General features: G+C 42.7%; 1 protein-coding gene across 2 annotated transcripts in view; it reads left to right on the forward strand.

Annotated features, from left to right (window-relative positions):
• LOC118792700 (CD2-associated protein) overlaps positions 1 to 12,156 on the forward strand; it is a 50,253-nt gene continuing 38,097 nt past the window's right edge. For both annotated transcript variants that reach the window (XM_036550602.1, XM_036550603.1), the window contains exon 1: positions 1 to 318. In XM_036550602.1, coding sequence (XP_036406495.1) covers positions 315 to 318 — 4 coding nt within the window. In that variant the 5' untranslated portion in view covers positions 1 to 314. The remainder of the gene's footprint in view (positions 319 to 12,156) is intronic.

The raw sequence follows: 12,156 nt of genomic DNA on the forward strand, positions 1-12,156 counted from the left end.
TTTAGGCAAGTCTGGGAAGGTGGGGACTTCGGGATAACTTCCATAGCTAGCTAGCTAGCCAGTAATTTTCATTAAAAACTGTCACACCTCGCGTACGCCTTTGATGCTGCCATAGAGGCGAAGACACATGGCTCTATGTTGCGATTAGTTAGCTAAGTGGTAACGGTAGTTCACGACGAGAAATCATCCCTTAAAATCACACAAGACTGAGCGTACAAGTAGATAGCTCGCTATCTTGGAAGCTACATTGGGGATAGCTAGCTGGCTAGCTAACAAACATCAGAAAGCAAGAAGGTCCTGCACTGAAGGACAGTATGGGTAAGTTTCGCATTTGCGTTGTTGCTAGCTATGTATATTTCCAAAACGAAATGAAATTATGTATAGCCAGTGCTAATTGGCAAGCGGCAGCAGCTAGCTGAATAGTACCCGGATTTTCTGTTGGGAAAAATACTCAGGCAGGATGAATCAAACCATATTGCTTGCTAACAAGCCATTTCGTTGGAGTGCTGTGTGGGACTTAGCCTATAGTAGCAAGTAGCCATTTAGCTATGGCTTTTTCCATGTCTCTTGGTGTTATGGATACCCAGATGGTCAATGTTACTTTGCTAATAAGCTAGCATGACACATGTAAACTTATAGGTAGGCATGAAGCGAGAAGAAAGCCTCGTAATACAGGCGTCCCGTCTGTTCTTTCGCCTTAAGTTGCTAATGTTAGCTATCCAGACATCTTATTGGCTATAGAATTGAGATCTTTATTTGCTTGGTAGCTGGCTAGCTGAACAGTTTGGTAGTTAGCATCCAGATTGCTAGTTGATGTTATGCAACACCTCTCGGAAGTAATGCCATGTATTTGTCTGCCCTGTTCAGCTTCTTGATCCAGTATATCCCGAGACAAATATGTCTGTTATTTCTAGCATTAGCATCTGCATAAAATGTTTGAGTATTTTTGGACATAAAGGACAGTTTACCTAAGGCTATCTCAGTTTTACTCACTTTTACTTACTATGTGGTGATTTACTGGAGAAATGGTCTGCAGTTCTTTAAACTTTTTAGTATGTAATGCTGTGGTCTGGTTTTGGAATTTCAGTTAAAGCTGGTGTAAAGTTTGTCAAAATTCCAAGCACATTTTGAGCATTGCATGTAGTTATTAAGAGCGCATTCTGAGGTGAAGTTGTCTAGATCCGTGATTAGATATTAAAAGGTTAGTGTAATAATGTTTATTACATGTCAGTATTGTTTTAAAAGCCCTTGATTCTGTTTTTCCCCAGCTTTAATATTTTGGTGCTTAATGGTTGTTTGATATTACACTCCATCTTTATTTACGGTGCGTATCTCCATCCAGACTGTAAACACTGATGCCAAACCAAGAGAGCTGAATGGAGTGTGTTTGATCTAGAGGAAACCAAGTTTCTGTGGTATCGTGTGCGTAACTGCAGGGTGTACGCAGCTGCGTTGTGGTTTCAGTCTGCTCACTGTACGGGCTGTGTATATTCCTGCCTAAGTAAGTGCCTAATCAAACAAGATGCTGGCATGTCGTCCTCATTTTTTGTAGCATTGGTTTCACTATGTGTTTTGTTTTTGGTCAGGAGATGAGCGTGGACAGTCAAAACGGTCCACAGGTTCAGGTTTGCTCGGCACTGTGCATTGGCAGATGTGGCTTTTTGGGACTGCGCCGTTGGAAAAGGCAGCTGGCAGCCTGCTTGCTTGCGTGGCCCTGAGCGCTTCCCCTTCATCCTCAATGCACCACGGTGTCTCAGTTTTAGATGTCCAGTAGATCCAAGCACAACATACGCAGAAGTGCAGAGAACCTGTAAACATCAGAGCTTCCCTTTCTTGCTAGGCCCTTCCTCAGGCCAGTGTTTAGAATGTCTCACTTGTGTCAGTCCTCCCGTTCTGAGGCCTTGAGGATTATTCGCATCTCTTTGCTGTGTCGAGCGGCAATGCTGAAGTGACACTGCAGGAAAGGGTCAGAACAGCAACGATGACACGGTCTGACAGAGAAGAATGCTCGTCAGGGTGAAGATATGAGAACCTCGTAATTGTGAATAGCGCTGTTTGGGTGTGGATATGTTGCATCAAGCAGGAATCGGTGGTTTGGTATTAAGTTGGTATCAAGTTTAGCCATTACTGTTCCTTAATTGAGCTTGTTTTGCAGTTCTCTTCTTAGCTTGCTGAGATAGGAATAGGGCATTGCATGGTTTCTGTATTTACCACAATATATAACGTGCTCAGTTAGTCAAGGCAATACTGTGTCTTATCAAGTCTGCCTTGTCACAAAGCTCCGTATCTCACTAGAGTGTCACAGTATTTGCAGGTGCCATGTATACACACACTACTGTATGTGGTTTGTTTACAGTGTAATGCCCGCATATAGCCTCTCGGGTTCAGGGAAAAGGGCACGAATCTCCCAGGCAACAGCCCCTCTATTTTCTGCGTCTTCAGAGCTCCAGGCAGTACACTGCCAACTTGCAGTCTGTGGATTAGTCTGACTGTTAATGTGTGCTTTTCACAGGGCTGTGGTGCAGCGCTGTGTCCACACACCTTGAGAACTTTCGCCCATTTGTGCTTGGGGAGTTAGTGCCTCATACACACTGACTGTTGGCCAGTAAATGGCGGCCTCTTTCCGGTGCGGAAACCAAAGGTGTGTTTGAGTTTTCAAGATATTTTCTTCTTAGGTTGCCTTTGATGTCACCACAGATTTTGAATGTGTTTCAGAGAGGGGGAGATTTGCAGGCGCAGCAGATTTTGGTGAAAGCCGTTTTATTTTCTCCACAGCCTCATGGGAATGATTGTGAGGATCAACTGTGTGTGTGTGAGGGGGGGGGGGGGAGCATTTGGGCCAGTTTCAGTCTTGGGGACAAGTATTCTGCAGGCCTGTGGTTGGCATTTAACTAATGTTATAAATGCAGGTCTCTCATCTGGAACTGGGGGATGGGCCGGAATTGAATTTAGCCTAAGGCTAAATTTAGTTATCGGGCATCTATTGAATTTGATGCAGTGAACACATAATTCTATGTCCCATCTCATTTGCTTATAGGTCACAAGAATAGCTAGGCTACACATTAATCAGTCGTTTTTTTCTCTGATTTGTTTAGCTTGATGTCACCTACTTCTGCTCACCTATGACTGTTATCTGTAATACTGTCTTGGGGATTTGATCATGTCCTTGTCATCACAAGCAATACCAGGCATCCTTGGTTGTGTTTTTACGTGATACATGATTACAGTGATATTCAAACCAATTAGTTGTGTATTGATATAGATGAAATGGTAATCAAATTAATTGTCTGAAGGAACATCACCTTAATGGGTCCCCACCCAACAATCTTACCATAATAAGTGGTAAATAAGACTACAGATGGGATATTACATTTTGGCATTTGATGATGCTGTGTGATCTGAAGAGGTTGCTTATGTCACCCACTTGCCAGAAATCCGTTATGTCTAGAAATGGAACCATATGGATATTTATCTCCTTATACCTCGTCTGTCACACGGAAGAATTCACGCTGATACCTTGATAAAAGACTGATAGGGCAGGGTTTTTTCGCATTTTATGCTTGAGTTTTTATTATTCACTTAAATTGAGATACACAGGCACTTACAAAGTGATAAAGCGTCTTGCTCGTTATGGATACTCTTTCTGCATAGGTTATTTTTAAGCTAAAATTGTAGGGAATATACTTGAGTGTGTAGACAGAATGTTTGGTGTCTAATCTGTCTCGTATCACACTACAGAAGCACTACATGAATCAGGTTGGGTGGTGTCGATTTTGGTCATTAGGCCAACTTAAGGAGGGAATAAGTGTGCTGGTGGCAAAGAGAGCAGTGCAGATGTGCATTTTTCACAGATTCAGCTGCTTCATTTTCCATTGGCAGCTAGGCCCATCTCACTGTCACTCTTAAAACAAGAGCCAAGCGTTTGCATTTTGTAATCATAGCCTCATTACTGACAGTAGTGGGTGTGGGAAATGGGCCTGCACGGCAGAGAACCTCCTCCGCAAAGTGTCCTTACGAAATACAGTGGAATCCCCAAGCACTCGATGGTCTTTTTCAGAACAAATATGTAAAGAATTTGAACAGCCTCTCCCAGAGGTGTAGAGCCACCAGAACAACTCCCTTACTAATGTCAAAGCATAGTGTCTCTCCTCTTAGTCTTATCTTCTACTTACTTTTTCTAGCCTTGGCAGTGACCGCTCCCTGGAATACGCTCAATTACAACTAAGTTATTAATAGCTTTGAGTAGTCCTGGAGGCTTTGAGTAGTCTTGGAATGCTCTTCGTTTAGTGTGGGGTTTTAACTTCCTGTTTGAAATGAGATAAACAGACTGGTGTGTTGTGAAAAGCAGTAGTACCATAGAGCAGTATACAGAACCCCCTCCCTCCAAACTTTTTGAGTGGCCTACTTGTAATATTGATGGTGTTCCAAACTGGCCACTTTAAACGGCGGTGATTGCTTAGGGATCAGTACAAATTGATGTCATTAACACAGACTGGAAACTCTTCCACCAGTTCAAGGTGAAGTGCTGTCCCTCTCTTCTAGTTTCTAGTCAGGGAGGGCTCTTGTTTTCTTTTCTAAATTCACCCCCCCCCCCCCCCCCCCCCCCCCCCGAGAGAAAGTGCAGAAGGGGTGTGATTACAAACAGCCTGCCGCATCTCATTAGAGGACAGGAGATGAAAGCTTCCGCTGTTTTTACGACCACCCCCTCTCCTCTTCACACGCTCTCTGCCACTACCTTCCCTTCAGAACCTGCCCCCCCCCCCCTTACAAAAAACCAACTGTGATCACTTCACATCTGCAGTAGTTCAACGATACAGAGCCTCTTCCTATTTCCAGGTGGATCACCAATGACAGTGACCCAGGCAAATAATTTACCGTGTCTGCAGTTGGTGAGAGATTTGGAGATGTCATTCTGACTTGCAGCCGCTTTAGTTGCACTGCATGATTGTTCTGATTAGGACACGCCTTATCTGGTCTGACAAACGCGTTGTGCATTTTTTTTTTTTGCATGCTCTCCAGCTATGCAGTTAGATATTGAAGCAAGTCAGTGTAAGCACTTTGCTCAGGAGCACGCCAGCAGTGTTTCCACACTTGGTTCAAACCAGCAGACCTATCACGATGAGTCAGTTCTCTAACTGTGGCTACCCGCTGCATTTTGTTGTAGACAGTGTTTATGTTTAGACTTTTTTTTTTAATGGTTGCTTTAGTGAAACATTCAAAGTCATCACTTATGGTGTCTTTGACGTGTCTGGACATTACTCTGTACCTATTACCCATCGCTGGTGGTTACCCATGACTGAGGACAGTTTAGGCTGGCAGCGCCGGCACACCAAAACACAGGTGCTTCAGTCATGTTCAGACATGGCAGACCTCACTGTGCAGGTCTCCTCAAAACAGCATGAGCTAATAGAAACAAGCAACAAAAGACGTCAGATTGTCTGATGTTTGAAGTTAATTAGAAGAAGGAGGATGTGTGCTTGCAGTTGTGGAAGCTGGCAGAATTGCAAGATGGGTTCAACTTAAATAAGTCTAAAAAAATAATAGTCGTTGATTCCTTTGTCTTCATTTTGACATTTTTGACCATTTTTTTGGCAGCGGTTGGAGGAAGAAGCCCTACAAATTAGTGTTCCCTCCCTCCCTCAGTAGGGTCAGAAATTAACTCCTGTCAGCCTGCAAATGTAGGTGGATTTTCTTTTTGGGGGATTGAGATTGCTGGGTCACTAGCGACTCTGGCGGGTGCTCTTTGCATTTAAAAAAAAGATCACTGCCTACGATGTTAGTTGAAGAACCCTTGTGAAACAAAAGATTGCCAAATATTTTTCGTCACTGGCAGGACCACTTACAATTTTGAAATTTTGTATTGGTCATCCGTGTACAATCTCTAGTTGTCCAATCACATGCTAAGTGTGGCAGCACTATGCAAATTCTTCTACTGCGGGAAGATAAGACTTGATTTGACAACTAACTGGAGGGTTGTGGCCTGAGAGGTAGTTCCCCTTTACCATGTCTGTCACATTGCATATTTTTTCGCTAAAAAGTTCATTTCAGACTCTGGTCGGCTCGCTGAGTTGCTCACTCACTCACTGAGAGGCTACAGTTCACCACAAGGCCAGGCTGGCATGCACCAGCTGGGTAGCCAATATTGGCACTTCCTAGTCACTTCTTGTTTCTTTGAACAAATGCTGTTTCATAAATCTGGGGGAAAAAAGCCATTCATATGTTGCACTTCTCTGTCTGCAGGGCAGAGCAAGCCTGTGTGAAAATACTGCTCTTATGTGTTATGATGCCTAGTTTATGCTGTTGTCCCTGGAGCGCAGTTGCACAAGGCCCCATGCGGCATTGATTACTGCAGTACATTTAAGACCCTGGAGGGGGGACGTGCAATTTTACTAACCCACTGACCCACTTAATCACAGAACTGACTTTGTTCCAAAAAATGCACAGCTTGCTGGGACCCCCAATCATAGGGACCATATGCCGTCTGTGAGGGAGATGGTGTTGGATTAATCCTACACAGTTACTGTACTGTGGGAAGGCAGCCCTGCAGTGAAGTGTAATCTTCCTATTCCAATTTAATGGGTACAGTATTGGCTACATTGGCATATAAGGAATGTTAGTATGTGGTTGTCCGGGTTTACTTGAAAGAACAGCCAGTATTGTTTTTCCACTCTTTATAGAGAAGGTCTACCAACACATGTAGAACTAGAGTCTTGCTTTGAGAATTTAGATTTTGACCTCACAAACCACTTCTGTGGTTTTATTTGTGGAGATTTTTTTCTTAGCTGAAGAAAATGAAGGAGGCCACATGTTGTGTTCTGTCCAGTGGTATTTCAGTGATCAAATTACTGCCATCTAAACATTGCAGGAAGTGCATTTGAAAGAAAACAATGGAAAGGACTTTTTAATGGTTAAAATCTTGGTCTCTGCATTTATAGGAGAGGGGGTTTTTTGATACTGAGAAAGTGTTCACAAAATGTCATTTTTTTCTTCAGTGTCATGATAGAAACTATTAGAAGATACCATTTGAAATTTGAGTCCATGCCATTATGGAGGCCAGTGCATTCACAAAAGATTGCTTGAACCAGTTACAAATATTTGGATCCAAAAACTTAGAAATAAATTTGAACTCAGGTTGAACTTCATGAGCACAATAACAGCAAGTAATTGTAGCTGGACATTAAAGTGTTTTGAGGAAACCCAGGTATGCCTTCCATCATTGCAGGAGAAACACTGCAAATACATTTCTCTTGCGTGTAGCTACATGCTTTTTTGTGCCAAAGAAATGGTGTGAAAATGAACACATGGGTCAAATACTGATCCATCAATGCTTTTGACGACTGACTCGTTCAGATGTCTAGCTTCAGGGAAGGAAATATGCTCTTAGTTTTAACCATATTAATCCAAATATTTCAATAAGAAGTCGACAGAAACAAAATGAAAAATTAAAATCTGTGCTTGTAAGAGGCCAACACTGCTGTTCTGTCATCAGTCTTACCTTTTAATGTGATCTGAAGTTCTCTGTGTAATATTTTGAAATGAAGATTCCTTCATAATTCAGTAATCCGTCCTGGGTGTTTTTCTCTTCTGAGCACTGACAGCAGAGAAAAATACAGCTAAAGGAATATCAACTTTAAATATCAACCTTAAGACACCAGTTAACGTTAAAAAGTGATTATGAATAGCCGGCCAGTTCAGAAATGTACAGCTAACCAGCTAAATATTTACAGTTATCTTAATGCAGGTATCTTGTTAATTTGATGAAGTTAACAAATTAGGAAACTAATTTACCGTTATGCCTTTTTCTGTTGAGTATATTCTTACACAGTAGGCCTTGGTGTTTAGTTTCATAAGCTAGCTGGTATTGTGCTGTTCAGTGTTATGCTGGTATACCTAACGCTAGAATGAAAGTGTGTAACAATGTATCCTCAGAAGTGTGAAACTGGTTGATTGATACACACTTGATTTGATTACATTCCCTTTCGTGTTGTAAATGAGTTGTGGCAAAGCTGCTTTATTAAAAACAAGGTGCACTGATGGGAGCCGCTATGGTCTGAAGTCTCAGACCTAGCATTCGCAGCCGGATGCAGGGTGTTTTTTTCTGTTTGCTCATATGATTAAAGATTGAGAACAAAAGCAGTCATTCACACAGTGCTGATAGCCATTCGCTGCCACCCTGTAGAGGACAAAGTTCAGATGGGTTTGTACAAGGGTTCGCTGCAACAGTACTGTTATTCCAGTATCAGATTAGTAAATGTAATTTGATTATTTAATATGCTTCATGGTATTAAGGCGCTTGTGCAGCAATGCTGAAGTACAGCAACTTAAATTTAATGGACAGAACCTATCTCTTAGGGTTGCTTTTCTGTGGCTAAATTGATGGATTCTCTCTTGTGCGGATTATTCCACTTGACAGCAGTACATTACCCAAATGGTAGCTCAGTGGCAGTGAGTGCAAGAAATAGCCCCACTGTTCATGTCATTCTAGGTGGTGCTCTCAAAGCAAACAATTTCTCATGAAGTCTGCAGTCTGTACAGATGTTTTTGGTGGCCACTGGCCAGCCTAACAGCGTCAATGCAGAGTGAATGAAAGGAGATTGGCTGTTTACTGTATCCTTCAGCCAACAGCATCATTATGCAGTTACACGGAAGAGAGATTTCTCCATTCACCAATCCCGGTATAGTAAGCAAACAATTTAGGGAGATTACAGTAAGGAGAAGCAATTTCCTCATCCTTGTTCCTTTTTTCAATGAGTGCTGTGAGAGTTTGGGAGCAGTCGTTAAGCACAGGGAGCTCTGGATCAGTCCCGGCTCACTGCCTGCAAGGAGAGGCTCAATGGGGTTGTTCAGCACTGTGATTATGTCAGTGGGCAGTCCACGCTAGCCATGGTCATTGTGCTGCCTGGGATAGAGTTGGTGTTAAAACCTGAGATCCAGGGTGTATGTGCAAGCGTGCACATGTGATATGAATGTCTGTTTAATGTACAGTTTCTTTGCACTAGACAGTGGGAATATTGGGGGAAATACTTTGGAAATCTGTACTTAACTCTAAATGTAGAACATTGTTTGCTTTGAAAGGAGAGTCTTCCCAAATCTATTTGCATTGTGTACCGAAGCGATATCTGTCTTTTACTGTTCAAATGTGATTTCTTGATGTTTTTAAAATTAATTTGTACAGGGCCCAACAATAATTGTTGCCGAAGGCAAACAAATTACAGTGATCTAGAGGATTTGATAAGGATTACTTATCCATGTTGGCAACCAAAAATATGGGCCAAAACAATGGTTAACTTTTTTTCCCCTCTTAAAATAAACCACTATTTCCCCTCATATTGTCTTGCAGTGGTGGCCTGCCTTTATAACATCATCTCCAACCCTTGAAAAAACAGAGAGACATTTGAGGCTGCTTACAGCACAATTATAATGTGATTATTTTTGTGTTTTTTTCACTCATGTAAGAAAATAGCTAAGGAGTAGCCAAAATATGCAGCATCCCCTTCTTTGTTATAGGCAATTTTGACCTGGTAACCTTGATTTAGACTACTGTAAAGAAGTGGTTTGAATTTGAGGAGGAAAAACGCAAAGTTTATACATTTATTTATTAAAAGAGGACAACATACTGTCACAGCTGAACTTGAGTGTCAAGATGAAACTAACTCCGGTTTTCACAGTTCTCTTCTTAGCAGTTTACCGTTAGGCAAACTGTCACATTATAATTAACAGTAGCCTATATTCATAAGCGAGAAACAAAGAGGGCAAAATATACAGAGTTAGTACGTGGTGACAATATTGTCCATTTGGGCAACCAAAAACCAAATTCCAAAGTAAGAGTCTAGCCCTGTTGCAAAGGTCAATGAGAGTGAACAGTGATGGACTGATCTAGGGGGACTGTCTTTGGAAACATAGTCCAATGCAAGATGTACTAAAACATGTTACAACACATTCCTGTAGGTCTGTCGCTCTGTGCTTTGGGTTACGACCAGTTTTTCAGTCCATACATGAATAAGACAAAGCAAAACTTGAAGATATCAGATATTTGCAGTGCTAGTTCCTGCCCTTTAAGTGGATTGAGTCAGTTCAGTGAGGTTCAGTAAGTTAATTCAGAAAAGACTGTAGGCTGCAGAGGAGATTCAGAGGTTATACAGAGAGCGGTCTTTTTCCTGAGTCTGGCAACATCTGTTAATTGAGCTGCGAAACTAATCAAATAATTTTTGTTTTCTGACCTTCCCCGTGCATCATCTGCCAAGACCCAAAGCGCAACAGGACGCTGAAAGGAACTGCCGACGGGTGTTGTTTCTCACCACGCTTCTTTCCAGACATACTCTCAAGCTTTACATGCTTTAGAAGGAATGATTTTCAATTGGGTGAAAGAGTTTACTTCTGGTTGAGGCAGGTTGTGTAACTGAGGCTTGGAATTCAAAAGTAAATTGGATTGATGTTTGTTTTTCGTAACACTATCTTGTATCTACAGGACTGGAATATTATTGGCAACTGTGAGCTTTGTCTGTTGAGCTCACTCTTACCAGCAACGCACTGAAAAAACCTTTATTGAGCCGGTGCGATCACTTCTTTCCAATGTCCAGAACAACATGCTGTCATTATCCTGTGCCCGTTTTCACCGGAACCTTATGACTAAAGCTTTAAGTATTGAAGGACGCCAAGTACGGGACGATTTGAACAGTATCATTGTTTTTGGTGGTTTGAACAAAAGTGGAAGTGTGGTGCGTCAGCTCGGTCTTTACATTCAGGGCTATGTGAAGAATCGGATTAAAAGACCCTCTGTGTCTTGTAATATACGGTGCCAATAATATTGCTATTATATTGCCAATACGGTGGCAAACGTTTGTTAGAAAAGGCCGTGTAGGGGCATGTGGTGACCTTATTTGGCCCCTCAGCTTTCATCTTGTGAAGGCATCTTGTTTTACTGTTTCTTAAACCATGCCAGAGGATAATTATTGCAATTTGCTGCCTCTTAGCTGTTATTAAAGGTAATCTGGTTACTGATTTGAGCTCTCACTTGAGCCTTGCCCCTTTTCAGTGTGAGCCCACTTTCTAGAACAGCGAAGAGGGTCACATCAAAAGAGTCTCTCTCACCTAGTTCTGCGCAGCGAGTGATTAATATGCACTAGTATGCGTGTGGACCGTGCGGCGCACACGCACAGTCACCTGTGCATATTGTAATCATATTTAAGTGAAGCGGCCTGGCCTGCTTGGCTTGCCTGTTGTTCTGCACCCTTCAGGGGAAGGCAAGCCCGCTCTGAGGGCTGTAATGAACGCTGAAGCGAGAAACGGAGGAATAAATCAGGAACGATGACAGAATAAGGTCAGTCGGCGCGAAAGGGGGGAGACGCGACCGAGCGGATCATCCTCACGGCACGAGGAGCCTTCATCGATGAGGCTGTAGAAATTCACGTCACACAGCTGCCCTCTGCCTCCCTCGGCCGCGCAGGTTACCGCCGGTAACGAGCGGCTCCAAAACCATTAGGCCTGAGCGTCCCGCTCTCCGCCCCGAGCCTCGTGGGCGCGTCGATCGAAACGCGCGACGTGTTTTCCTTGCCTCTCCTCGGCTGTGTTGCGTTTGTGCGACCTGCTTATCACTGGCATCATTAGGTAAATAAAACGAGAGCTGAGGGAGAGGTTGCAAGTGTGGGCGTCTGAGTGCTGAGAAATGAAATTCCTCCCAGGATTTGCAAGGCTTTGTCATTGGCTTTGGTGGTTTTATTCTTTCTGTCACTCTTAGAGCAGGAAGTAAATCTGCATTATTTGGTGCATATAAACGGGTGCAGAGCGTGCCTTTCTGAGCCGCTGCGCAGGTCTGTTAGGCACTCAGATTTGTCGATGCCAGCATAGGAAGGAAAACTGGACCTCTGACGTCGCTCACTTAATTTGAGTTTACTGTTTACTCACATTGACGCTACAATACTGCACAGCGAGCAGGAGATTAGAACTCACTGAAGAATGTCCCAGGCTAAATATAGCTAACTAGCTTTTAGTTTTCACAGGAATTTTGCAACACAGATGATAACTTGAATAGTCCTTCTTGGGAAGTCAATTTGGTGAATGTGTGTAAATGATTATGTGAACTGTGAGTAGGACCAGTACCAGTACTTCATAGAAATGGCCAAACAAAGAAGCAACATTATGTCATAGAATATCTGC

This window comes from Megalops cyprinoides, chromosome 17, assembly GCF_013368585.1.
Source record: "Megalops cyprinoides isolate fMegCyp1 chromosome 17, fMegCyp1.pri, whole genome shotgun sequence".
Classification (NCBI taxonomy): domain Eukaryota; kingdom Metazoa; phylum Chordata; class Actinopteri; order Elopiformes; family Megalopidae; genus Megalops; species Megalops cyprinoides.